Source organism: Callithrix jacchus, chromosome 10, assembly GCF_049354715.1.
Source record: "Callithrix jacchus isolate 240 chromosome 10, calJac240_pri, whole genome shotgun sequence".
Lineage (NCBI taxonomy): Eukaryota > Metazoa > Chordata > Mammalia > Primates > Cebidae > Callithrix > Callithrix jacchus.
The window spans coordinates 74,570,858-74,598,580 of record NC_133511.1 but is presented as its reverse complement, the minus strand read 5'-3'; the positions used below and the strand labels follow the sequence as shown (position 1 = coordinate 74,598,580).

Here is a 27,723-nt window from a genome sequence, read left to right as displayed (position 1 = left end):
GATGGGGGCGAGGAAGTGGAAACAGCCTGTGTAGACATCTTCTCAGGACTGTGTGGCTGTGGAGAGAAATAGGGAAGAGGGCAGGAATTGAAATACGGAGCCAGGGAAGCTTGTTAGGGATGGTTGTTTGGATGCTGGTGGGAGTGGCCGCCAGAGGAAGAGGTTCGAGCTGCATGCAGGAAAAGGAGGGGCTCGCAGAGCGTAGTGAGAAGATGTGGGTGTTACGCTCCACAGAGGGCTTGGCTTTTATTAGGAGAGGAGGAAGTGACTTAGTAGATTTTGGATTATCTTCTGATAGCTTTGATTTTCTCAAAATAAAAAAGGTCACGCTGGGCACGGTGGCTCATGCCTGTAATCCCAGCAATTTGGGAAGCTGAGGCAGGTATACCACAAGATCAGGAGTTCAAGACCAGCTTGGCCAATATGGTGAAACCCTGTCTCTACTAAAAATACAAAAATTAGCTGGGCGTGGTAATGGGTACCTGTAATCCCAGCCATTCGGGAGGCTAAGGCAGGAGAATCACTTGAATCCAGGAGGCAGAGGTTGCACTGCACTCCAGCTTGGGTGACAGAGCACGACTCCATCTAAAAAAAAAAGAAGAGGTCAGGCCGGGTGCCATGGGTCACGCCTGTAATCCCAACACTTTGGGAGGCCGAGGCAGGCTGTTCACTTGAGGTCAGGAGTTTGAGACCAGCCTGGCCAACATGTTGAAACCCCATCTCTTCCAAAAATACAAAAAAAATTAGCCAGGTATGGTGGCGTGCACCTGTAATCCCAGCTACTCGGGAGGCTAAAGCAGGAGAATCTCTCAAACAGGGAAGGTGAAGGTTGCAGTGAGCCAAGATCGCACCACTGTACTCCAGCCTGGGTGACAAAGCGAGATTCCATCTCAAAAGAAAAGTCAAAATAGGAAAGATCAACCTTTGAAAGTAAGAGGTGGATGTTGGGTTCTAGGAGAAGAAGAAATAAGTAAGTTGTAGCAAGTGGGAGGGAGACTGACCGAAAAAAGCATACCAGACTTGCTGAGCAGCGGCAGATCCTAGCTTGAGGCTTTCTTCTTGCCTCTTTTCTCCCCTTTATTTAGAGAAACTTTTGGCTTCATGGTGGGTGTGGTGCAGCACAGGTGACCCTGTCCTGATAGCCAGCCATCATGCCTGGGTTATCTTCGTGTCTGGCCCTGGCCACCTCACTGGGTTTTCGTCATGCTGACTTGACACCGTTCCCTCAGCCCTACTTCCTTTCGCCCAGAAGACACTTCCCTTCTTTTCTCTTTGGGAAGTCTAGTACCTTGTGCTGAGAGGCTCCCCTGACCCCACCCCACCCACATGAGCTTGGCTGCCCTCCTAGATGTCCTGCCTGCCCCTATGCAGATTCTGGTCACACCTGCCTCTGTCCTGACACCAGACTCTCAGGCTGTGACTGCTCGGCTCCTTCAGCCCCCAGGCTTGATCTCTTTGAAGGCAGGGATGCATGGAAAGAGGCAGGGGCATGGGAGCAGCCTGTGTGAATTCTCAATCCCTGGGGGAAGGAGAGGGTTGGGCCCCAGGGACAGGGGCTGGGTCCTGGAGAGCAGAGCCTGTTGGGTTGCATGCAGGGAGCTTGCAACTTTTGGGGTGGGGACAGGGCCTGGAGCAGGTATAAAGGGCTCTGGTGTCATGTGGTACTGCATTCCTTGAGCCCACATTCACTGACCATTTGGGGTGTACCCAGGGTGGATTCCTGGGCCTTCTGGGAGTTCACCATCAGGTGGGAGAGACAGTGCACACAGAGTCACGGTGCCCTGTGCCCATTTTGATGCTTCTCTGGGGCCCAGAAGGATGCATGCTGAGTTAGGAGTTAGAACTCCTTCACTTGCTTAGACTCTGAGGAACAAGTGAGATGAGGTGGGGGCATTGCCTTTAACGCCATAGGACAGTGAGAGAGAACTGGTGTCTCCCCCAGTTTTTAGGACCTGTACATCTATGCTGGACACACCTGCTGTGGGACCAAGGATGAGGCCAGGCAGACACCAGGGACAGCTGCTTTGGCACAGCCTGAGTGTCAGCAGTCCCTCCTGCCCTCACCGCTGGGGTCACTCACTACCTTCCACCCCTGTGACTGCCCCCGGAGAAGTGGCTCTCTGAACCTTACTGCTGACCTTGGGAGCAGCCTTTGGAGGGAAGAGGGCTAGGCCCGGCCCTGATTAGACAGTCTTGCTTCCTGGCAAGGGTGCAGAATGGCCAGCCATTTGCTTATGTTTTCCTTTTGCCTGGCACAGGACTGAAGGTGATGGAGATAAAGGCCAGATGGCAGGACAAACCGCCTCGGGAAGGAAACTCTAGCCGGAAAGGGAGGGGACATGGCAGCAAGGACACTAGCATTCCTTTCCAGAGGTGGCCGGGAATAGATCCCGAGATGCAGAGATGCTGCTCTTCTTGTGACCCAGAGAGCAGTGGGGTCTAGTCAGCATTGGGGGCTTAGACCTTTGTCTGGGGAGAGGGGCAGGAGGACCCTAGCGATGTAGCTGTGTGGTTCCCTGCTTCTCCCTCTCTCTAAGAGCAGTCAGCTCTCCTCCCTTCCTGAGTTCCTGATGGATAGTCCCTCAACCCCTTCCTTCTGGAGCCTTCATGTTCACAGGCAGCCCTCAGCCAGAGGCCAGGTGTGTGAGTGTTATGAGAGCAGAGCCCTAGTCCGAAGGGCGGAGAAGAGGGGTTCACTGCATAGCAGGGTAGACGAGAGACCTGGAAAAGAGCAGATGGGAAGGGGAAGCAGCCTCCAGGTGCTTTGTGGAGGGCCGGAGGGCGGCACCCACTTGGCCAGGCCCAACCCGCTTTCCCATCGCTCTCCCGCAGGTGTTAGAGCTGCGGCGGCCCATGGACTCTCGGCTGGAGCACGTGGACTTTGAGTGCCTTTTCACCTGCCTCAGTGTGCGCCAGCTCATCCGAATCTTTGCCTCACTGCTGCTGGAGCGCCGGGTCATTTTTGTGGCAGATAAGCTCAGGTAGGGCCCAGATGGGCAAGGAAGAGCGGAGCGGGGGAAGGCACGCCCACAAGTGAATCAGCAAGTGTTTAGGAGGCTTAGCGTTGCTGGAGACCTGTGCTGGCGTGGGACTGTGTGTATGGAGATAAAGACTAGATTGAAAGGTAGCACCCATGGGTGGGTGAGGCAGCCGGGTTTGGGAGCACACAGATGGTGGGATCAAGAACTCTGTGGAGGGCTTGGCCTGAGGGAAGAGGGAGGGGTGTTTCTTCTTTGTAATATCCAAGACTGAGCAGGTGCTGGTATATGTACAGGGGAAAGGTAAGAAACTGAGTGAGATTTTTGGCAGATAGTTGCATTTCTTCTGGAGGGGGAGGCAAAGCCATCCCTGTGGGATGCTGAGTTTGAGGAAAGAGCCACTGTGAGGAAGGGGCAAGGGCACTGACTGGGACAGTGTGAGCAATGCTGAGCCGGCCAGCGAGGGTCATGTGGAGGGTGTCGCTGGAGAAGGCACTGGTTGCAGTGGCCCAGGGCTGGGCACTGGGAGGGCTGGGGAGAAGGATGTGGTGTGGGCATTGAGGTGCAGAGAGGAGAGAGGGTGAGGAAGGCTGGCCAGCCCACATGGGGAAATAGACGGTGTGCAAGGGCCTGGAGGTGCCAGGGCAGTGGGGGAGCTGGTTTAGGAGGAGTAAGAAAAGAGCTGAATGGGTCACAAGTGTTGATCTGAAATGCTGGCATTTAGGATTTTAGAGGTAGAGGTGTTGAGAAGGTCTGGTTGTGGCCATGAGAGGGGTGGCAGAAGTGACGGTCACTGGATGTGAGGCATTCTAGGAAGGAAGAAGTCGGAGCTCTTCTATACAGCCAAGGTCTAAAAACAAAGCTTATGTCAGGTAGGTGGGGGTGAGACAGGCAGGGCAGTGATATGCCTCCGACGAGTAGAGGAACACGAGGGTTTTTGGTTCTTATGCCGCTTTAGATAAAATGACACAGACACACTTGGAGTGGTTTTAAGGTGCAGAGAGTTTAACAGGCATGAAGAAAATGAGAAGACGGCAGAAGCTCCCCTGTGTAGAGACAGAGGGAGGGGGGCTCCAAAGCTGAGAGAGGGAACCCCAAGTGCTAGGGATACCAGCAGCCAGTTTTGTAAGAAGGCTGGAGGAGGGGGTGTTTGATTTGCATAAGGCTTAGGGATTGGTTTGACCAGGCCTGTCATTCACGGAGACCCTGGAAAAAGCTGGCCCTCCCACCCTAGCCTTTTAATATGCAAATGTTTAGTACACTGGTTGGGTAGAAAAAAAGAAACAGAAAAAAGAATATGCAAAAGCAGGGTGCCATGATGTTCTACACACATGGGGATGTGCAGGGCAGCCATGTTGTTGGCACATGTGGGGGCAAGGGCAAGAGGACAGCAGTGGGTCCATGTTGGGTGGACCCAGTTTCTGATGGTCTGCAGTTGCATATCAAAGGTTGTGTGCCCAACTCTAAGAGCTGGGGGCTTTCCTTCTAGACTAGAAACGTTTTTGGAGCTGCTTTAAAAGAAACAAAAATTGGGCTGGGCGCAGTGGCTCAAGCCTGTAATCCCAGCACTTTGGGAGGCCGAGGCGGGTGGATCACGAGGTCAAGAGATGGAGACCATCCTGGTCAACATGGTGAAACCCCGTCTCTACTAAAAATACAGAAAATCAGCTGGGCATGGTGGCGCGTGCCTGTAATCCCAGCTACTCAGGAGGCTGAGGCAGGAGAATTGCCTGAACCCAGGAGGCGGAGGTTGCAGTGAGCCGAGATCGCGCCATTGCACTCCAGCCTGGGTAACAAGTGCAAAACTCCATCTCGGGTGGGGGGGGAAGAAACAAAAATTTTTCCTCTTTATCTGCCTAAAATAATTTCTTATTAACTCCTACAACAACAAAATGGGTTCCTGGCAACATGTTATATACTCTTTTGGTCAAAGAATAATCCATCCCAAGCAGTGGTTTCTCTAGAGTGGTCATTTGGTTATTCATTAAGCCACCTTAATGTCAGGTGCTGAGAGGAGGGCAGTGAAGGAAAATCCCCCTTCTGGTTTATCCTCCACTAAGTCCTGAATCCCTGGGGTATTTCCTTCCCTATGTATGAGAGGGTAGTTGATAGGAGCCCTGAAAAGGAACTCTCGATTGCCCTCATCGGGGCAGGAACCCAGGCCCATCCTCAGCCCAGAATAAGAAAGGAGGAAGAAAAACCAGGGCTGCTGACTTTTCCAGAGTGCCAGGGATTAGAAAGGAAAACTGTCCCTCACTTGTTCCCATCACAGGCTCAGTGCTTCTGTGTCTCACAGTTTTGTGGGCCCATCAGGCCCTCGTGAAGAAATCCAGCCCAGCAGCTGGAATGAGCTGGGTACAGCAGCTCCAAAAGGTCCCTGCTGTGTGCCAGTCATGGTCATTGTCAGCCAACAAAGCCCCTGACTGCCCAGCATTGGTGCCTCAGCCTGGCCTGGCCTGACCTTAATGGCTCCTAAGAGAGCCTGGACCATGAGGTTTCTTTTCTTGAAGGTTCTACCCTCTAATTCAGGGCTGAGCCTCCTCTTTGCCACCCCGCCCCCCCAGCCCAGCCCCCATGGGACTGTGAATACAGCTATTGTTTCCTGTGGTTGCAGCTGCCTCTGAGCACATTGCAGGACCATTCTGGGAGGGAAGATCCCAGGGTCTTGTTCTTGTCCTCTTCTTGTCCTGGCCGGGTACTCAAGTTCTGCCAATTTAGGGTCTTAGAAAAGATGTCCTTCCTGTTCTGCTTGGGGTCTGCCTCTGGCTGGAGAGGGGAGGGGTAGGTCCAGCCAGCTCATGTTCCGTTGCTGATGTTTTAGGTTTTCCACAAGTTCTTTGTCCCTCTCACCTAGTTCTGATGTGGGATGGGGGCAGGTACCCAGGATCCACATTCACTGGCCCCAGGGGTTTACAAAACCTCCTGCCTCCTCAGCCACAGGCCCATTGGTGTGCCCCCCAAACCCAAGACAGCCCTTTTCCAGATCTTTGTCAGATGACTGGCCTGCGGGTTGCTGCATACCTTCATGGCTGTTTGTAGGTACAGTTCCCAAAGAGAGTAGCAGTGTTGTCCTTGAGGCCCTCCACAGTGGGAAGATAGGGACTTCACTAGTCTGCAGGGTCCCTGACCCCCATTAGCATTTTTGTTGCACTGGGAGGTTCAGGATTAAAGGCTGTCCTGAGCCTCCAGCAAGCTCTAAGGTCCTGGGCTTGGGCTCAGGTGCGCTGTCTCTCTCTGTCTGCCCATCAGTACCCTCTCCAGCTGCTCCCACGCGGTGGTGGCCTTGCTCTACCCCTTCTCCTGGCAGCACACCTTCATTCCTGTCCTTCCGGCCTCCATGATTGACATCGTCTGCTGTCCTACCCCCTTCCTGGTTGGGCTGCTCTCCAGCTCCCTCCCCAAACTGAAGGAGCTGCCTGTGGAGGAGGTGGGCCACCTAGGGAAACCAGCTGGGAGGAAGGGTAGGGGGGAAGCAGGTGCTGGGATCTTATTTGTGGCTCCTGGGCCTCTTTACCAGGCTCTTATCCTTTCTCCCTGGGAGGTCTGTCCCTGGCGGGAGTTCTTCCTGTTATCTGACCCTGGGAACCTGGGAGGTCTGGAGGCCTGGCAGCGGGCATTGCGGGACTCAGCCCTGAGCTACTCCGCTAATGACTCCTTTTTTCAGGCGCTGATGGTGAATCTGGGATCTGACCGATTCATCCGACAGGTAAGACGGTGGGTACTTGCTAGACTCGGGCTCCTGACCACCCTGTGCTGACACACACAATACTCAGCCTTCACAACCTGTTTGTTGAGCTCTCTAGGTTCCATACTCACAGACTAGTTGGGTGGGAGAGCTGGTCTTGGAATCCTCGACCTCAGCAGGGTCTGCCTTTGCAGTGGCATTATCAGCTTCTGGAATGCAGCATGCCTGGGAATCAGCCTGGGAGTCCACAGACTTGACACTGGGCTTTGCCTGCTTTGAGCCACATAGTTTTGGACAGGCCTCTAAATTCCTCTGAGGTCTAAAACAGAGATGTTGACAACACCTGCCTTGAAATGTTGCTGGAGGTTACACAAATAACTATAGATTGTTATGTAATGTACAGGTCTGCAATCATTGTTGTCAACTACAAAAAGCCTTTGTTAGTCATGGAAATCCTCCTGGCTCTCTACAAAGGAGCACAACCCAGTGCTCTCCCCTGTGGGAATGTACTTACTGTCTGTTCCACTCCAGCGACACCCTGGGTACCAGGCATAGTGATATGGACATGGAAACAGTGTAGAGACGGAAACAACAGTCCAACTTCATTCCTGAAACACAGGCTGGCCACAGTCTCCCTGCTCCAAGCCAACTGTGCCTCCCACCTGGAGCTGAAGATGGAGGAATTGGGGAGACTTCATCAGGAAGCCCTAGCTAGTACTGGTCACAAAGGCCAGTGAATGCCACACCGGCTCTACCACCTTTTTTTTTTTTAAGACAGGGTCTCACTGTTGCCCAGGTTGGAGTGCAGTAATACAGTCATGACTCACTGCAGCCTTGACCTCCCTGGGCTCAGGTGATCCTCCCATCTCAGCCTCCTAAGTAGCTGGGAGTACAGGTGCATGCCACCATACTTGACTAATTTGTTTTTTTGTGTGTGTTTTGTAGATAGAGGGACCTGCAAAGTTGCCCAGGTTGGTCTCCAACTCCCTCCTGGGCTCAAGTGATCTTCCTGCTTAGCTTCCCAAAGTGTTGGAACTACTGGTGTGAGCTACTGTGCCTGGCCTTCTACCATTTTTTAATCTCTGTAACCTTGGGCAAGTTTCTCAGCCTTTCTGTGCTTCAGTTCCTCATGTTAAAATGAGCTTGATGATAGTGATCAGGGTTATTGGGAGAAATAAATGAGATTATCTACTCAAGTTCTTCAGACAGGTCTTAGCACATAATAAGTGCTCAGTCAGTGTTAGCTATGATTATTGTCACTGTGCTTTCTTTCTCCTGCAGATGGATGACGAGGACACGTTGTTACCTAGGAAGTTACAGGCGGCTCTGGAGCAGGCTCTGGAGAGGAAGAATGAGCTGATCTCCCAGGACTCTGACAGTGACTCCGACGATGGTGAGGATGGTGCCTGGGCAGTCAGCTCTGGGACCCGCAGGGCCAGAACTCTGTTTCTGTGCACCAGACCCTTTCTGGATGATGAGGCTCTGGGTATTAGCAAGAACTTGGTCTCACTGTAGCACCTCTTCTAGCCCAGGAGGTTTGGGAAGGAAAACTCAGACATGTGGCAACCCCAAAGATGCTTTCCCCTGTTGGGAAGCTAATTATTCCTCCCTCTCAGGCCTTGCCTCAAGATGTTGCAGGAGATGAAAAGAACTTGCTGTCCCTTGGAAGTCAGAAAAATCACGTAGGGTGAGGGATGTGAGGAAAGTGGTGCTCTGGTTTCTGCTTTAATTCATCCAGCAATTATGTTTCAACTTCCATGTTCAGAACACAGTTTCTGGCCTTCTGCAGCTCGTAGACTAGTTACAAGGCCATGAGCACAAGAGAGAAAGCTTCCAGAAAAGAAGAGTGGTATTGGCTGGAAGTCTTGTTGGGGAGAGGAAGATTACACCAGGTGAAGATTGAGGAAGGCTTTGCAGGCTCTTGACCTGAAACTCGAATATTTTCTTTTCCCTTCCAGAATGTAATACCCTCAATGGGCTGGTGTCAGAGGTGTTTATCCGGTTCTTTGTGGAGACCGTTGGGCACTACTCCCTTTTTCTGACACAGAGTGAGAAGGGGGAGAGGGCCTTTCAGCGAGAGGCTTTCCGCAAATCTGTGGCCTCCAAAAGCATCCGCCGCTTTCTTGAGGTTTTTATGGAGTCTCAGATGTTTGCTGGCTTCATCCAAGACAGGGAGCTAAGAAAGTGTCGGGCAAAGGGTAAGGCTTGATTATCGCCTCTCTTCTTTTTCACCCACAGCAGGGCTGAAGAACCAGGTACTGTGATGGAAGCTGTTGGACATGAGCTAGGGCCAGGCCTCTTAACATCCCTTCACTTCTGTTAGAAACTTCCAAGGGAGCATCCTTTTTCCCCTGTCCCAGTTAATGCCTTCACAAGGCCATGCACAGGCTGAGCTGCACGGCTAGAGGTGGGACTCATCTCCACCTAGGAGCAGCATGCCATTGGTGGCCCACTCCCTCCTCAAATGCCCTTCTATACAGAGAAAAGTAGCAGATGGAGCAATTTTGGGGGTTCTGAGAACCCAGGGTTGGGAAGTCCCTTAGAGAGCACTGGGCCAGTGTCATAGGTTGGTGGCAGTCTTCACTTAAGGCAGGTCGTTATCTCGTCTTTTGTTCTTTCGTCAGCTCGCTCTAGGGCTTTTTCATCTCATCACAATCTTTCTGTCTAACTTCAGGGTATTTCTTCTGTCCTGTAATACTATCCATTTGGTATAACAACCTTTTTGGAACACATGGTAGAGTGGTCTGAAGGAAACGAGATGTCCACCTGGGGCAGTTTTGAACTGAGAAGCAGCCTCCTCACCCTAGTGCAGCTTGGGAATGTGTATGGGAGGCAGGGTGGCAGCAGCGAACGCCTGTGAGATGTCACTAATGATCACTTTGATGAGCCAGTCCGAATTCTAGTAAGATGCTCTTACAGATCACCACCCCAGATGCTTGCGTTCTCCTTTTTTGGCATCTGTGCTCCATGGTTCCCTTCATATAGGCCTCTCCTTCCCTTCTTCCAGTGACTGTTCTCTTTGCTGTGCCTGTTTCTCTTACCCAGGCCTTTTTGAGCAGCGAGTGGAGCAGTACTTAGAGGAACTCCCAGACACTGAGCAGAGTGGAATGAATAAGTTTCTCCGAGGTTTGGGTAAGTAGCCTTGTTGCTGATGAGATAGATGTTCAGCAAAAAGGGAGGGGCTGGGGAATTTGTGCCCCCCAAAATACTCTAAATCATTGTCAACATATGTTATACTGGGGATAACATATGTTGGATGAAGACAGAGAAGGATATAGACATCCTATAGTGAAGAGAAGGTTCCAGCCAGAGTTCCAAGGGCATTTTGTACAGCAGTTGTCCTTCAATATCTATAGGGGATTGGTTCCAGGATACCCAAGGATACCAAAATCCACAGATGCTCAAGTACCTTCTATAAAATGGCACAGTGTTTGCACATAACCTTTGCATATCCGCCCATATGCTTTAAATCATCTTTACATTACTTATACTAGCTAATATAATGTAAATTGTTTTATTTTATTTTAGTGGCAAGGTCTTGCTCTGTCAATCAGGCTGGAGTGCAGTGGTGTAATCCTAGCTCACTGCAGCCTCAAACTCCTGGGCTCATGTGATCCTCCCTCCTCTGCCTCCTGTGTAGCTGGGACCACAGGCGTGTGCCATGACACCTGGCTATTTTTAAAATTTGTTTTGTAGAGATGAGGTCTTGCTATGGTGCCCCGGATGGTCTCAAGCTCCTGGGCTCAAGTAATACTCCCCTCTTGACCTCCCAAAGTGCTGGGATTATAGGCATGAGCCACCACATCCACCTGCAAATAAATATTATATTATATTGTTTAGGAAATAATGATGAGAAAAAAAAGTCTATATATATTCAGTATAGACAGAACCATCCATTTTTTCTCCCAAATATTTTTGATCTCCAGTTGGTTGAATCCATAAATGTGGAACCCGTGGATGCAGAACTCATGTATATGGAGGGCCAGCTATATTTACCAAGTTGCATTACAAAGAGGAATCACAGGTCCTCACATACATCAGGTCTTTCTTTGCGCACTCCTTCTTGAGTAAATATGAAGGCCGTTGGAGCCAGTGAGCTTTCCTCTAGACCATAACAGGTCTGCAGACGCAGCATTGGGAGTGCCCTTCCTGCAAAAACCTCCTGTCCCTGCAGGGAGCTCAGCCAGCCAGATCGTAGAATCATAGCATGTCTCTATTTAAAGAGAAATTGAAACCAAAGAGGTTAAGTGGCTTGCCCAAAACCACACAGCGATTAATACCAGTGCCCTAATTACAGCTCTCACGTGTTTTCACTGCCCTGGATCAGATCACAGCTATAATCCAGTCTTCCTAATCCTTCCTCTCCCACTGAAAGGGCCAGGGCTACAAGGAGTAGAGGGAGTAGAGGTTGGAAGGAATAACACTGAACATTCTCTCTTGTCCTCTCTGGTCCACAGGCAACAAAATGAAGTTCCTCCACAAGAAGAATTAAGCCCCCTTCTCAGTAGCAGAGTCCAGTGCCTTGCAGAGCCTGAAGCCTAGGGAGACGGCCTAGCCCGGGACCCTCTGGGCTGCTATGGCTGCTCCGCCCCCACAGATCCCATCCTCCAAGCCAGCCCACCTCTGCCTTCATTATATCTTGGGATACTGTTTGTAAATAATCTGCTGTAAGCTTTCTTAACTGTTTTTGTAACAAGCAAAGAGAATATGGTAAATATCTGTATATTCCCAAGGGGCCAGGTGCTTTCCTGTCCTGCCAGAACATGGATGAAGTTTTGCTGGGTGCTCGTGACTGGCCAGTTTTGTGCAGCTGACTGTCTCAACCAAACCACTGATCTTCCCTGGAGGCCTTCGGCCTGCCTGCCTGCCTGCCTGAGGTCCCTGCTGCCAGTCTCGGGCCCCGGAGAGCAGATGCTGTCTTGTTATGTACAGGAGGACCTTTTAAAAAAACCTTAGATTTTCTATTTTTTTCTGGTAGTCCCCATACCCAGACCCTCTGTTTTTAAAGGCCAAGGCCAGTCAGTCCCCATTTGTAGCATGGTACCAGGCTCTTAGGCCTGGTCCTGTCATTCCTCATTGAGATGGTCAGTGTGTCATGGGAAGCCCACCCCCAGCTCTGCCGCTGCTCTCTGGGCCTGGCTCCCAGTCAGCTGTGGCCACAATGCGGTACAGGGCATCCCTCCTTTCCATCTACGGGTGTTCTTAATAAACAGTGTACAGTTGTTTGGGCCCAGAGCCTCATGTGTTCCTTGGCTTTGTTATCTAGAGTTCTCTCTTCTGGGAACAGGCTGAGACTGGCCATTCGGGGACAAAACACCATCACGCAGGGAACCGAGTACTTGATGAAGGGGTTAGCTTCAGTGTGAGTCACTGACCTCCCCGAAATGGAGCACTCCAGCCTGAGTTGCGTGACTGGTCTTAAGAGTTAGAAGATACCCAGTCGTTGCAGCAGGTCAGCTTTCCTCTCCAGTAGCCAACTGTTCAGGCTGTGCTTAAGCGTTTCCAGTGTTGGAAAGAATGCTCTTTCCCCTTAGGCCCCATTTTTAGGGAAATCTTAACATTTTCCTCTTTAGCCTGCAGCCCCTAAGATGTCTTGGGTGTCCTGACATTGGTGGAGTAAAGCCCAGCTAATGCTAACCCAGGCGTGGCAGAGCCCTGACCCACTTCCCTGTGACTTTTCCATGTCACTTGGTGAATTGTTTTTCCATGGGAACCCTAGGTTTTCATACAGAAAGCTCTGCATTCCATGGAAGAGGAAGGAGAGAAACAAGGTGGGAAATAAGGATAGTTTAGGCTTTTTACCCACCAAGGCCTTGGGAGAGCAGAGACTTTGCAAACTCCTAAGTGAGGCATTCAGCTGCAACTGTTTTCTTTGGTATTGTGTTTCGGTCTGATAGGATTTGAACCATGGTGTAAAGTTTTCCTGTCCTTCCACCTTTGTTGGTTTAAACAGGAGATGATCCCATCCTGTTTCCTTCCCCTCTTCCCTCTCCCTATCTCCGTTGAGGCCTGCACAAGCCCCAACCTGTCCATCATTTGGGGCTGCTGTCAGTCTCGGAGAATAAACTGGAGGGTTTGTCTTCTGATAAGGCAAAGTCATTTTCTGGCTCTGCCGTTTGCTGAGATGAGGACAGGGATTGAGAGACCTTTTGAGTCTTCAGTTGAGATCAGAGAAGACAGGATTACAACCAGAAGACTCAGAGTGGGATGTAGTTCCCTCCAGAAGTCATCACTGTTAACCCAGCCTGGGCTTAGCACAGTCACAGAAGCAGATTCCTTAAGAAAAATATGGATTTCATTCCTAAAAGGTACGTGCACTCTCTCTCTACCTTCCTCCCCCATGCTCCTCCACCCGCTTTTCAACGTAGCTCCGAAGAACCTTTACACATGTGATCAGATCACAAGATGTATATGTGTAAATTCTTTATTTGTAGATTTTGTTGTTTTTAATTTGTATTAATGGGGTCTCACTATGTTGCCCAGGCTAGTTTCAAACTCCTGGACTCAAACAATCCTCCTAAAGTGCTGGGATGACAGGCATGAGCCACCACATCCAGCCTTACTCATAAATGTTGCCACTTTTATGTACCTTTAAAATATAGTATACTCTTGTGTGAATCCAAGAGTGGTATGTCTCCTTCCCCCTCACTGTGGCTGCAGCTCTCGTTCCAATCAGGAAAATCAATACTGGCATATAACGGCTTAGAATAAGCTGCAAGGGCCTATAAAGTGATTGCCATGGTCAAGCCCCGGCAGCCTTATGGGAGAGGAGGCTCTGTACAGTGGGCCTGGTTTGGGGTTCACAAAAAGTAATGCAGGGCTTCTTTCCATACCACATTCTTTCACATGATCTCTGGACGTCTTTTAAACCAATGATTTTCAACCCTATCAGATCCAACAATTTTCTTTTAATAGCAAATATTTGTAACTCCCTCCTTTACTACCCTGAAATGAAATTTAAAGATAATATAAGCTACTTAAATATACCTTAACTGTAATATGAAAGGAGAGAAATAAAATTTTGTTATAATATTTAAATATGGAAATGTTTTTGTACAGCTGTACTGGATCATCAGATGCCTGTACTACATATACAGATGGAGAAAGTGTTATATCAGGAACTCAGATCCTACTGAGTAGTTATTGGTGACTTTTCTGCAATGAATGATTTTTGGTAATGTTCTGAACAAAACAAAGTATGAGCTCCCCCTGATTTAAACAGTAGTTAGAATCCCAGACAACTGAGAAGTATATGAAAACTGCAAAAACAAAAATCAACTTTTGGGTTATCTGTATATGAAGTTAGACATTAAGGTGGATTTTTCTTTGTTGTGTAGGACCAACTCATCCATTCCAAGATATTCAGCATCCTGGTCACTTCCCCTCCATGATTGTGACAAAAATGCCCCAACGTGGCCACGTGTGGTGGCTCATGCTTATAATCACAGTACTTTGGGAGGCCTACGCGGGAGGATCATTTGAGCTCAGGAGTTTAAGACCAGCCTAGGCAACATAGTAAAGATTTCATTTCTATTAATTAAAAGAAAAGAAAAAGCCCCACTGTTTCTAAAACACTCCCGTAAAAGATGGTATTGTGGCCATTGAGAGCAATTGTCCTTCAACAGTGGCTTTCTGAAAACATTGGGGCAATTGCTCAGGGACGACAGTGCTGTCCCCTCTACCAAGCAGGGAAGTCCCCTCACTTATAGGAGTGTCAGCCCTCTTCTATTCTGTAATTTAATTCTTCTAATGCAGGGCAGGCTGCCCCATGACACTGTTCTAAATGCTCTGATAAACTGTAGTCTCGAAATAAGTATTCTGGGCTTTTTAAAAAGCAGCATTGTGAAGAGTTGCCCTTTAACAGTATTAGTCAATCTCTGGTTCACGTTGCAATCTTTGGAATCAGGGCCCATCTTAGTCCATTTTGGGTTGCTATATCAGAATACCTGGACCTGGGTAATTTATAAAGAAAAAGGGTTTATTTGGTTTATGATTCTGATGACTGAATAGTTAAAGATTAGGCAGCTGTACCTGGGGAGGGCCCTCAGGCTGCCTCAACTCACTGCAGAAAGCAGAAGGGGAGCTGGGTGTGTGCAAAGAGATCAGGTAGTGAGAGAGGAAGCAAGAGAGAGAAACTGAGGAAGCCAGATGCCTTTTAAACAACCTGCTCTCCATTCCCAGCAGAGTGAGAGCACACTCACCCACCTGCAGGAAAGCATTAATTTGTGAAAGATCTACCTCCACGACCCAGATACCTCCCAATACGCTGCACCTCCCAACACTGCCACACTGTGGGCCAGATTTCAAACCACATCCGCACCATAGCACGACCCGAGAAAGTGATCAGTCACAGCTCAGTTAAATTTTTGTTACAATATGGCTTTTCATATGAATACTTATATCCTACTTTGTACCCAAAATGACTTACAGGGATACACAAACTGGGTATCTGAAACAAGGTGGGAATGAGAGGAAAATAAAAATTGGGATGTAAAATAGAACCAGGAATTAAATATACACTTTAACCTATATTCTTGCCAGGGGTGCTGTATACGTTTTTGTATATATTTTGTATACACAAAATACGTTTCTAGAGCCAGATAATGTGGTATGCATTCCAAAACAAATTTGCCTGTGGAGATGGGGGTGTGATTTAAAAGGCCATGAAAACTCTCGAAAGAGAAAGTTCTACTTTTCAGCATTGGCAATTTCTGGTAGGCTTTTTTCCCCTCCATTTATATAGCCTCTTAATAGGAAAATATGCATTGGGTTGAAAAAAGAAATTGCACCAAAACATACATCGTTTCCCTCATTTCCCTAAGGTCGTAAGAGGAAATTCCTTTTGTGTTCTTTTAGAATATTTCCATTCGTGTACAAGCACCTTCTTTTTTCGCCTGAAGTGCCCTTGAACGTGGCTAACGCTCACTACCTTTTAGACAAAGTCTGGAGGCTCCAATCTTGAAAGTTTACGTAAAGGTAAACGCACCCCAAGCGAAGCTGGATGTGCCGCGAGGTTAGCCGATTCCTCCGCTTGGAAGGGGATCCACGGCCGCTCAGCGACCAGGGGTGGAGCTGAACCTCCCGCCTCGCCCGGGGAGGTATCTGCGCTCGCGCACCACGGGCCGGCCCCACCCTTGCCGGAAGTGGCTGAGCGAGCCCAGAGACATCCCCGCTGCGGTGCTTCCGGTTTGGGGCGCGGAGGTGTTCCGGAAGTAAAAACTGACAACGGAAGTGGTTCTCAAGAGCCGAGGAAAGACCCCAAATTTTGTCTGTGTCGTGGGGACGTCGCTGAGTTGATGAAAAAGGTCGATGGAGCCGCCAGGCGGGCACCGCACAGCTTCAGCCCGCGCTTTCGACTTGCCGTCGGCCCCTGAGGTGTGTTCTCGGACTAGTTAACAGCTCAGTAGTCTAGCGGTACATTTATTTGAATTAAACTGGCCTGATTTAGCTGCCCCTGATGAAGACTGCTTTTGCAAATTATGTAGCAGACATTTGTCATAAAATCAAGTTGCACCTGCAGCTCCCAAGTTTGAACGCAACTACATTTAAAACATATATACATTAGACCAGAAATTATATCCTTTGCAATTCAAGCTTTAGCCAGCCACTAGAGATCGCTAGTATGAGCCTCTACGAATACAGAGCAGACTATTCAAAGCTTAGCAGTCATGAAAAAATTTTAGTAAATGTGGGTTCAAGAAAGCACTGGCATCGGTGGACTTAGGGCTCAAAACTATTTTAGTCTGATTCCTCAGCACATAGAACAAAGTTTTTAGAACTGTTATTAGTTATAGCTTCTGGTGAATGAACAAGCCAGCAACGAAATCAGCATTTATTTCCTAGGCCAGGGATGGCTTCTGGATGCTAACAAACTCCTGGGGAAGAAGGTAGCCATTAAGGGACCAGCGATCCTTCCTCCCAAACTTTACCTCCTTCCCTGCCTCATCATTTTGTGGTCGGCCCCACTCCAATTCTCGTCCATTATGCCTTCTGAATCGTACCTTCTCCATACTCACTCCCATTTCCTTGGCTCTGCCTCCAGACTCCCATTGTAGTTGTCCTTTATGGCCTGGCCAGAGTATTCTCTCACCACCACAGCACTTGCCATTTACCTAACCTTCCCCAATCAGTTTCCTGAACTCGTTTTGCTATTCCCTCTGCTTGGACCAACTTCCCACTGACAATCCCATGGAGACTGACTGACTCCTATCTGCTCCCATAAGAGTTTGGACTTAAGTTACTAAGTCAAACACAAAAATTAAGTGCATGGTTTCCATTTTAATCTATGTAGTCCTCAAGTAGGCAGTTCCACCTAAATTTTAAAGATGAGGAAATTGGATTAAGCCTAAATCACATAGGTATTGGGTAGAGACCAAGAATTAAATTGAGTCTTTTAATTCATCATTACTAACCACTTAGTGTGGGATCCTTAAACTCAGGTTCCATATAAAGAGTCCTCTATGGGTCCTAATGGAGAGTGCTTATTTCTAATCTTTTCTAGCACAATGGAAGATGCAAACCCAAATGATACATTTGTTATAAAATCGTCCAACTAAATTGGGGTTTCACTACATTACTTTGTAATTCTCCTATTCTTATGTAAGCCAATTCAGTGTTTCTCTGTGCCTTATATTTGATCCCAAACATCCTCTAAAGGCTGTCACAGACAACCATGGTTCCTAGCTCTTGCATATTATGACCCCACAGAGCACTAAGGAAACCTCCACTAACTAAAACCCATGAGTGTAAGTGCCATCTTATTTGCCTAGCGTTTTATACTGCATCATGTAGGGTCAAAAAAGTACACAAGTCAGGAAGAACCATAAAACTTAGCAAGTTATAATTTACCCAAAGATCTATGAGGATCTTATTTGTAAACATGCACTGGTCACCATCAGTTTTCAGAGCAAGAGACACAAATCCTAGAAAACCTTATTTCAGTTTCTGGCCTTCCCTGCTTTCTCAAGATGCATTTCAGACTAGAAGAAAAATTAACAATTTTAAACCCACTTTGACATACAGAAAAGCCCTGGCATTATTTAAATTTCAGATCGCTGGACTTCCATCTTGAGATTTTGATTCATCATACTCTGGATGAAACAAGAATTAGGATCAAAATTAAGGAGCCACAGGCTGAGCGCAGTGGCTCATGCCTATAATCCCAGCACTTTGGGAGGCCAGGGTGGGCAGATCACTTGAGGTTAAGAGTTAAGAGACCAGCCAGACCAACATGGTGAAATCTTATCTCTACTGAAAATACAAAAATTAGCTGGGGGTTGTGGCACCAGCTTGTAATCCCAGATACTCAGGAGGCTGAGGCAGGACAATTGCTTGAACCCAGGTGGCGGAGGTTGCAGTGAGCCAAGACCAGGCCATTGCAAGACTCTAATTAAAAAAAAAAAAAAAAAATTAGGAAGCCACTGGAAAAACCTTGCACTGAGGAATTAAATCTTGAAGGACCACCTCAATCCTATCACACTGCCCCTCTTTAGAAAGTGATCCATCAAAAAGGAAACTTTCCTTTTGACCCTCATCAAACAATTAGGGTACATTCTCCCATTCACTGTAAACTTCAGAGTATACATGCAGGCCTTTCAATAATCAACAGGTATCATTCTGACTTTATAAACAGAAATGTTTAACTGGCCAATCACTGTCAAGTGTTGGTCCTATCTTAACCATATACTTTCTGAGGTTAAGTCAGCAGAGGAGCCCATGTTTTCATACCCTAAGTACTAGAACCTGGGCTCCCAATATACATAGGATGATGTAGAGATGCCTCTGAATGACCTACTCACACCACAAGGAACAAGTACTCAGCATTTAATGAACCTCCCTCCATGTGGCTTCAAGCCACGAGGACACAGGCCCCCCCAACACCCTTAATCTTCTCCTCAGCTCTTCTGCTGAAGAATTTGGCCTTGACGATGACAGGCTGCTTTGGGAGCTTTCCCTTGCCCAGAACTTTATAGTAGCCCTAGAACAGAGAAAAAAAAGTTCACAATACACTGTGGAAGGTACCAACTGCCTGATGGGTATGAGGAATGTACACTGCCAACCCACTTTCTAAAAAACTCTACGGAGGGTATGTATGTTTCTGATCTGGGCACTAACGGGGGCACCGACGGCCCCCGCCAGTGAATCAAGACCAGTAGATTCTCTCCGAGTACTCTAGCACACCAGGACAAGAGTTATGTCAGGATGTGACTCTAGTCTCGGCAAAGCATAATCCTCCTTTTCCTGCTAAAATACCCCCTAATATTAAAGCAAAAGAACACAACCACATTCCTGACCACCAAAACTGCTCTATGGACATTAAATAGGCTGGGAAGTGAATTTAAAGCATCTCTAGGGTTCTCGTCTCTTAAGACTACCCCCATATTTATGGACATTAAAACTGACACAAGGACCAGAACCCACAAGGACAGACAAAACATCTGTTTTGGGGGAGAATCTCTTCAGATAATGTATAGCACCGGGTATTAGTGGAATATATTAGGATTCTATTCTGCAGGAAACATGAAGGGTTCAAGAGCTGTGCTCGATCAGAACCAGCTATAGTTCAAGCAGGAAATGCAAACGTGATACAACTGGGTAATGACAGTAGGCACTGCGACTGATGGGGAAATACCTATAATTCTACCAAAGGTAGAATCAAGGTCTGGTAGGTAACTGGGAGCACAGGTTATATTCCAGGTAGGAGATTAAGTGGATTAGATTAAGCCAGGGTTTTGCAAGTATATAAAAACAACATCCAAAACTTACCGATCGCACCACATCAATGATGGGAGCAGCTCCAGTCTTGTTTTTAGCAGCATTCACCCGTGTCTGCTCACTGACCAAAGTCCACAATTTGTCAAGGTTGACAGTTGGGCAGAAGCTCTGGTTCCTCTTTAAGTGGTAATGCCTCATACCAACTTTCCCAAAGTAACCTGGGTGGCTAGAAAGAGATAACAATCACCTTCATGCTCATTCCAATTAACATTCTATGTTTATCATCTTTACAGTTACCCCCCCATTGCAGTGTAAATTATTCACTGGTGTCAGGCACATGATATACCTGTTGAGTTAAACAAATGTTTTAAAAACCACCAAAGACTATCAAGAGGAAAAGGCTATTCTTATTTCCTAGAGGATAAGTAACTGACAAAGTCAGAAGCAGGGATGAGACTGAAATTCAATTCACCTAACAGTGCTCTATGGAAAATCTACATACTTCTATAATAAAGGTCTTCTGAATAGCCCAAATTTATCATCCACTGGTTTGTGGGTAAGTGAATGTGAAGCATGTCTCTAACCTGGTGGCTGACTGTGCCATAAGGCCCACAGCCAGTGAATAAGGTCAGCAGTTTACTCTCCGAGGACTCTAGCACACTCAGGCAATAGCTGATACCCAAGCGTGACTCTTGCCTCGATGACAGGTCTCAGTTCACACCAAGTGTTAACTTGGTAAAAGCAGTAGGCAAGACTTGCTTCTAAACTTTTTTGTTTTAAGCCCTGCCCCTACGTCCCAAGCTGTGTCAGTAAAAGCACTCCAAGGACACTTACTATTTGTCGAAGTTGATCCTGTGGTGATGCATACCACCAGCATTACCACGGCCTCCGGGGTGCTTCCGGTGCTTGCCTGCAGAAATACAAAGCTACATGGGGCCGCGCGTGGTGGCTCATACCTGTAATCCCAGCCACTCGGGAGGCTGAGCATTCCCACAGTACTCCATGTCTTCAACTAACCCAATACTGTGCCTGCTCAATTCCCATCACTCCACTGATGTGAAATTCCCTAGAACTGAAACACTAGAGGATCCTCAGGAAAAAAATCAATAGTTGTCCGACTTGACCACAAAAAGGTCTTACTCTAACCCACTACTAGGCTACCTATCTCCTGACTTGCTAAGCACCCGAAGGGAGCCAAAGGCCCACCCCGAAGGGAAGCTAGCACTTACCGATGCGGCCGTGGCCGTGACTCACGTGGCCCCGAAGTTTCCGGGTCTTCCTCAGTCTGGATGGCTGCGTGGAAAAAGCTTGGTGGTAAGGCCTAAAGAATTAGGGGTAGAAGGTGATGCCTGCCAGCTGAGATGGGCCTGTAGGCCTGTGGATCAAGGACCTAACTTCTGGAGCATTCGGCAAAGTTGAGAATACCGATCCGCCCAGGGCCGTGCGGCCTCACCGCGGTAGCGCGGGGGCCCGCGTGTCCTATAAATCCAAACCGCGGGCCGGACACAAGACTCCGGGAGTTCCGCCCTGGCCACCCTGCCCTGCAGACGGCCTTGCGCAGTCTGGAAGCCCAGACCATGGTCGGGAGTCGATGACTAGGGGCAATGGAAATAGAGCTTGGGGGGTCCATATCGGCAAAAAAGAGGAGGCAAGAAATGAAACACCTACCATGTTGGCGGCCCAGACGAAAGAGGAAGGCCTATCCAAGTCTCGCGAGGTATCGAGCACGGGGGGGCGGGGCTAAGTGCCTCACTTCCGGCCAGGGAGGCCGGTCTTCGGGTGGGGCTTATTGGTCTCGCGGGGTTCCTCTCTTGTTCTTCGCTTTTTTCTGCGGGGGGTGGTTAGTCTCAAAGTCTGTCCCCGTGGCCTGGTGGCGGCGAACGGTTTCGGCGCAGCCTGTTGTGCCAGGCTTGGAGGTCGAGAACTGTTGAAGAATCGGGGCTAGGGGCGCTGTGCTGCACGCCGCCTGTGCCTGCTTGAGCCAGGACCTGTCCTAGCGCCTTGGCTGGGGAACCGCCTAAGCCTACCCTAAGTGCCTCAGTGTCTCACCTCCTTACCACATGCGCCAGCCCTGAGCCGCCTCTCGCGTCGCCCCAGTTCTTAGTGGTTTGCCCGGGGCTGGTGATAGTGGCTGCTAGTTTGTCTCCCGGCCGCGTGCGGAACCACGAGGCCCTTTAACCCTCAATGTGCCCACCTGGTGTCTCGCTCAGTTTCCTAAGTCTCGGGCGGCTCCCGAAATGCCTCCTCCCCCTCCCACCCTCCTGAGTGGCACTTCGGCTTCCTTTCTCTTTTGCTCTTCTGCTGTCATCTTGGTTGTCCTTTCAAGTTTGAGCAACTTGCTATGCTTCAGGGACTTAGATGCCTGTTGGTCGCTTTATAGTCCTTTAAACCCAGACATTATAAATACTTTTTCTAAATGCTGCATTTAGGCCAGGCGCGGTGGCTCACGCCTGTAGTCCCAACACTTTGGGCAGTTGAGGCAGGAGGATTGCTTGAGGCGTGGAGTTCAACACTAGCCTGGGCAACATAGTCAGACCTTCGTCTCTACATACAAAGTAAATAAGTAAAAGTAAATGCCATAATCGAATTTTCTCCAGAATCTACCTAACACGCCTGTGACCCTTTCCTGGACAATGCAGACATAGTTGCTCACTTCCCCTCCTGTACCACCACACAAGGAACACAATCTGGTACAGCTCTTATGTAATTTATTGACCTATGTTTGTCTTCCCTACTAGACCTAATTCCTTATGTGTTCAAGAATTGTTTGCTTTTTTCCATGCTCAACTAGTGATTGTCGAGTGAATAAATGAACTTACCCTCCCCTCCCTGTCTTCACTAATAGCATATCTTCTGCCTTAAGTCGGTTCCTTCAACTAGTGTTCAAGATCCCATACCCTCACTAGTCTGTTAATATATCCCATGGGAAAAATCCCATCACCTTAGTTATTCTCTGTATATGTGTGTGCATTTATTTTTTCTTTTTTTTTTGAGACGGAGTTTCGCTCTTGTTACCCAGGCTGGAGTGCACTGGCGCGATTTTGGCTCACCGCAATCTCCGCCTCCTGGGTTCAGGCAATTCTCCTGCCTCAGCCTCCTGAGTAGCTGGGATTACAGGCACGCGCCACCATGCCCAGCTAATTTTTTGTATTTTTAGTAGAGACGGGGTTTCACCATGCTGACCAGGATCGGGAGATCTCTCGACCTCGTGATCCACCTGCCTCGGCCTCCCAAAGTGCTGGGACCACAGGCTTGAGCCACCGCACCCGGCCGCATTTATTTTTTCTTTGTCTTGTCCCCTTCAGCTAAAATATATTTTAGCTAAAATAGCCTAAACTCTCCCATGTCTCTACTACCCTTGCCCTTTCCTTCATAGCAAAGTTTCCCGAAAGTCCACAAATCCTGCCCATTTGCACCTTCCCATCCATTGTTTACTGCAATCTAGCTTGCAGCCTGCAACTTCAATGGAATTGTTCTTACTAATGTCATTAATGAACCAATTGCCAAATTGAATTTTTCCTATTCTTCATACCACTTGTTCTTTCTGTTGTGCTTTAATCTGTTGGCATCTTTTTCTAGAGAAATTCTCGCCTTCCTCCTACTCTGGTCATTTCTCAGTCTTTGCAGGTTCCAGCATGGTCCACCATTTAAATGTTGATGTTCCTCAGCCTTCTGTTCTTGTCCTTACCTTTTCACAGTACATGATCTTCTTGGGTGGCTTCCATTCACATCCCTATTGCTGAGCTCAGCACCCTTATGATCACTTAGTTACTGGTTAGTATTCCTTGGACATTCTACCAAAGTAAACATATCAAAGAACTCAATCTTCCCTGCTCACTGGTGCCTTCTCCTTTATTCTCTTATCTTGGTGAGTGGCACCATTGTCCACCTAGATAATGAAAATTGTCCCCAAGCCTTCTCTTCTACTGTACTGCCACTCTATCCTTTTGTATCTATATCTTTCCAGTGTGCTTCCTCTGTTTAAGCCTTAGTATTCTTGCCTTCATTCAGGCCTTCATCATTTCTCTGATCTGGAGTTTACAACACCTTCCTTTGTTCACTCTGCCTGCATTCTAACCCTCCTCCAATCTTTGCATCCTTCACACCTCCACCAGGTTATTATTCCAAAAACATGAATTTCATTCTTTTACTTAATTGATCAAAAGTTCAATAGCGCCTTATGACCAACAGAATATAGCCCACATGCCTTTCCAACCTTAATTCAGCCTCTCCCTTACACAAGCTTTCTACTGCAGTGATGCTTGCTATATCCCATCTGCATTTTTGCCTTTGCTCATGCCATTTGCCACTCCGGAGTGCCCATCCTCTTACTGACCACGTGTCTTGAATCTTCCTCAGCCTTTGAGACCCACCTTATATTCTGCTTCTTCCCAGGACACTTCAGTCCACAAGGATAACGGCCAACATTTTCAGAGCACTTTGCAGTTTACAAAATGCATATGCCTTAGGGTTCAGCACTGCCAGCCTCATTTTATGGGTGATAAAACCGAGGCACAGAAGAACTGGGTGACTTGCCAGATGCTGCATAGATTGTCAAATACAGAGCCTGGGCCTAGCCTTTCGTCTTCTCTCTTCAGATCCCCTGCTTTTGTCTCAGTGACCACTCCCTCTCTGATCTCACAGCAATTACGGTCTTCATTTCTCCTTCAACCTTAATCACATATTGCATGTGACTCCAGCAGGAAGAGAGGTTTTGAGAGTAGGAGGCGAGGTCAAAGAAGAGATCATCCTCCATTTGTCATCAACACTGGCCAGTAAGTGCACAAATGAGCTCGGCTACCTGGAAACTACCCTTGGAAGATAATCTGTCAATGGAGGTAAGCCGGACAGAGCCTTGGGAATGGAAGGCAACCATCAGGGTATTAGAGCTGGGGCCTACAGTGAGGACCATGACAGCAAGGGTTGAGGTGGGGTTCTGGGTGTTGAGACACTCTTTCCGGATAGTTTGCCAGGTTCCTTGGTTATGGAGAAGCTACATTCTGTCCCTCAGGCCACCAGCTGAACAGAAGGCCTCCCAGAGTGGACCCAGCACTCCCTGTTGGGTTATGTGCTCACCTAACATTCTTCTCATCAATGGTTTGATCTCCTGGTTGTAGAGGGAGTACCCTGGGTAGTTGTCTGGCTCAACCCAGTTTTCTATCCAGCTCCCTCTCCTTCACAAGGCAACCAGGTGACTTAAACCACAGCTCATGTGGGGCTTGTTCATTGTGCATGCCTTTTCCTAGGTTGACAGAGGTCTGAGAGAGCAGACAAAGTTCTCTATCTGCAAAGTAGAGTAGCAGCCAGATATTTGGCATTAGGTGACCTGTCCCTCCCAACTAGGCACATGGGTCATGACCCTTGGCCATGACTCCTGAGGGGTCATCTGGGACATCTCTTCTGAAGTATAGCATGGCCTTGTGACATCTCAGGCATCTGGGCCTCCTCAGAGCATGAGGGCCTCAGAAAATCCCTGAGAAATGAACAGAAGAGATGACACCAGGCAGCAGCCTGGTGTGGCAGGCAAGTGTGCTGATTTTTTGCTGCCACAGGCCTCTTCCCAGGTGGCCTTGGAAACACAGCATCACCAGGTCCCTCTTCCTTTCTCTCCTTGCTGGGTTCCTGAATTCGACATCAGTCCTTCAAATAGCAGCAATGTCCTGGATGGATCCAGCTCTGTTTTCTTACTCTCCATCTTTAGAGTGGAAATTTGGAAATATATTTCTTTTCTTTTTTAAGTAGAACACTGTTAAGATGAGAAGAAGCAGTGTTTCTGCTTTTTTTTTTCCAAGTGAGAATTACAGAAAAACTCAGGAATCCCAATTTATTTCAGAAAGAATTGAAAAATTAGACATAATAGAAAATAGTCCGCTGGCCAGGTGCAGTGGCTCATGCCTATAATCCCAGCACTTTGGGAGGCTGAGGCAGATAGATCACCTGAGGTCGGGAGTTCGAGACCAGCCTGACCAACATGGAGAAATTCTATCTGTACTAAAAATACAAAATTAGCCAGGTGTGGGGGCAGGCACCTGTAATCCCAGCTACTCGAGAGGCTGAGGCAGGAGAATCACTTGAATCTGGGAGGCGGAGGTTGCGGTGAGCCAAGGTTGCGCCATTGCACTCCAGCCTATGCAACAGGAGGAAGACTCCATCTCAAAAAAGAAAAAAAGGAAAGAAAAGAAAGTACAGCATTAAAGAAAATTTTGAAAAAAATATAAGTATAAACAACTGAAATCAAAAGAAAACCACGATGCTGTTTTCTTTTCACCTTTCAACCCTTATATACATGGAGACATAGCTGTCTGCAAAGTTAACGATCGTAGTATGCAAATCCCTTTGTATTCTCCTTTTTATTTAATACCATGGCAGTTTTCCATATCACTACCTAGTCTGAAGAGTAACTTATTTTCAGCATGTACTATCATTTATTAAGCCACTTTCTTGTGTGTTTTGTTTTTGAAAAAAATTCTTATTCTTTGCTTTTAGAGACGATGAGGCAATGAACATTTGTGTATAATTTTTCGTTTCCTTTTGAATAACTTGTCTAGGATAAATTCCCAGGAGTGAGATTGCTGGATTATAGGATGTGAACAGTTTTTAATTCATTTTATGTTGTTATGTATTTTTTCCAAAAGGATTGTGCCAATTTATGTACCGGCAATATGTACAGTTTCCAGTTTCATTTCAGTCTCCCTAGTCTTGGAGGTTTTTGTTTGCTTTTATCGGTAGTTTTTTGATATATGGCATTTAGAGGAAATCTATAGGATTAAGGCAGGTTTTTCTTCAGCACAAAGTAAAAATAATCTAATTGGAAGATTAGGAATTTTTAGGAGTCTTTCTTTCCTGTGTTGGATGCTTCGTTCTATGTGGCAATTATATTCCTAAAGCTTTGTTGGAAACTATGGTGGAAAACCTTGCTGCCATTAAACTCAGAATAACAAAATGTGAAAAGAGAAATTCTAGAGTCTTTGAAAGCAATTTATACAATAGCAGAAAAAAGAAGGACTTACATATTTGGGTTTTAATTTAATTTCAGAGGATAAAATTAATAAGAACACAGAAAGTTGAGTTCATTTCCTAGTTCTGGGTTTTTTTTTTTTTTAAAGATAGGGCCTTGTATGTTGCCTAGACTGGTCTCAAACTACTAGGCTCAAGCAGCTCTCCTACCTTTACCTCCCAAAGCCCTGGGATTACCGTTGTGACCACCATGCCCAGCCTCCTAGTTCTGTCTTTACTAACTGAATTACATTAAACAAATAGCATATTCTCTCTGAATCTGTTTTCTTCTCTGTATAATAAAAAAATAATGAAATTCATTCATTCATTTTATAAATGTTAATTGAGTGTGTATTATGTTCTTGCACTAGGTGCTAGGCAGGTGAAGGGCAGGTACAATTGTGAACAAATAAAAGTCCTTCCCTAAGACTATGTCTAAGACATGCATTAAACAGTCAAACAAATAGTATATCACAAGTAACACAGCCCAGCAAAAAGTAGGTGCTCTCATTTCTTCCTCACATTTTCTCCCTAAAATGAGTGTTGTTTTTCTGATAATTTGTTCTGTACTCCTCATGCAAACAATCTTTGAAATTTTTACTCCCAATGTGATGTGGAATAGCTTGTTCCATCATTCCTTGGCAGACTTAAAGTACTCCAGTAAATATTTTCCTTTTCTTAGTTACAGATGTGTTAAGATGTTAAAAGGAGGTGGTTTGTGGCAAGGTAGTGTTTTAAAATTTAACTTGTTGCCAACATTTTTAAATTTAAATAAGAATTTCCAGGGTTTTGGAAAACTAAGATTTGGAAACACTGGGCCCACATTCTTTTAAGTAAAGCACTTTATTCATATAGACTGCCCAGCCCCTGTAGGCATTGAATTTACTACCTTGGCTTAAGTACAGTCTTCCAAACTCTGTCCCCTCCACCCTTCTAGGTCAGGGAAGATAAGAAGGAGAGGGAAGAATTAAATTATGACCAAAGCAGCCATAGGAAGGGGGCAGAAATGGGGTCATTTGACTCTTTCCCCTTCTCAAATCAGAAACTCAGTTCGTGGATGTACCTTTAAATTAACCTTTTCCTTTCATGGAGTTACTTCAATTGCTCTTATAAGACATAAATGAGATGCCTATTTCTTTATATTCTTACCCTGTGTAGTACTTACTGGTGGTGGAAAGCCATGCCACCTTCCTGCTTTCCCAGGATTGTGATGCAAGGTCTAACGCAGTAGTTCTCAAAGTATGGTCTGTATACCCTAGGAGGTGCTTGGGGGGAATCCCTGAGACCCTTTCAGGGGGTCCACAAGGTCAAAAAAATTTTAATAATAAAACTAACATGTTATTTGATCTT

At 47.3% G+C, this 27,723-nt stretch overlaps 3 protein-coding genes, 1 long non-coding RNA gene and 2 other non-coding genes across 22 annotated transcripts in view; 2 read left to right on the top strand and 4 right to left on the bottom strand.

Moving 5' to 3' along the window:
• DENND2B (DENN domain containing 2B) overlaps positions 1 to 11,898 on the top strand; it is a 204,613-nt gene extending 192,715 nt beyond the window's left edge. For all 17 annotated transcript variants that reach the window (XM_078340451.1, XM_035265722.3, XM_035265721.3 and 14 more), the window contains 7 exons: positions 2,833 to 2,981; positions 6,228 to 6,405; positions 6,643 to 6,684; positions 7,945 to 8,056; positions 8,622 to 8,861; positions 9,709 to 9,795; positions 11,121 to 11,898. In XM_078340451.1, coding sequence (XP_078196577.1) covers positions 2,833 to 2,981; positions 6,228 to 6,405; positions 6,643 to 6,684; positions 7,945 to 8,056; positions 8,622 to 8,861; positions 9,709 to 9,795; positions 11,121 to 11,155 — 843 coding nt within the window. In that variant the 3' untranslated portion in view covers positions 11,156 to 11,898. The remainder of the gene's footprint in view (positions 1 to 2,832; positions 2,982 to 6,227; positions 6,406 to 6,642; positions 6,685 to 7,944; positions 8,057 to 8,621; positions 8,862 to 9,708; positions 9,796 to 11,120) is intronic.
• On the bottom strand, positions 7,583 to 15,802 carry LOC144578121 (uncharacterized). Its single transcript, XR_013523291.1, has 2 exons — positions 15,650 to 15,802; positions 7,583 to 10,876 (listed from the first exon to the last, which is right to left on the bottom strand). It is a non-coding gene; the product is annotated as an uncharacterized LOC144578121 (long non-coding RNA).
• Positions 15,803 to 17,481: 1,679 nt separating this feature from the next.
• RPL27A (ribosomal protein L27a) lies at positions 17,482 to 24,289 on the bottom strand. The gene is made up of 6 exons (XM_035265736.2): positions 24,190 to 24,289; positions 21,046 to 21,205; positions 20,607 to 20,698; positions 20,212 to 20,287; positions 19,429 to 19,603; positions 17,482 to 18,640 (listed from the first exon to the last, which is right to left on the bottom strand). Exons 1-6 carry the CDS (start codon positions 24,287 to 24,289, stop codon positions 18,512 to 18,514), a joined length of 732 nt encoding a protein of 243 aa, XP_035121627.2. The 3' UTR covers positions 17,482 to 18,511.
• Positions 18,753 to 18,883, bottom strand: LOC118145999 (small nucleolar RNA SNORA3/SNORA45 family). The gene has a single exon (XR_004731469.1). It is a non-coding gene; the product is annotated as a small nucleolar RNA SNORA3/SNORA45 family (small nucleolar RNA).
• LOC118146000 (small nucleolar RNA SNORA3/SNORA45 family) lies at positions 19,949 to 20,079 on the bottom strand. Its single transcript, XR_004731470.1, has one exon. It is a non-coding gene; the product is annotated as a small nucleolar RNA SNORA3/SNORA45 family (small nucleolar RNA).
• The window catches only part of TRIM66 (tripartite motif containing 66), a 63,975-nt gene continuing 60,348 nt past the window's right edge, over positions 24,097 to 27,723 (top strand). Inside the window, exon 1 of the mRNA XM_035265716.3 lies at positions 24,097 to 24,215. The gene's annotated coding sequence lies outside the window, so the exon portion shown is untranslated. The remainder of the gene's footprint in view (positions 24,216 to 27,723) is intronic.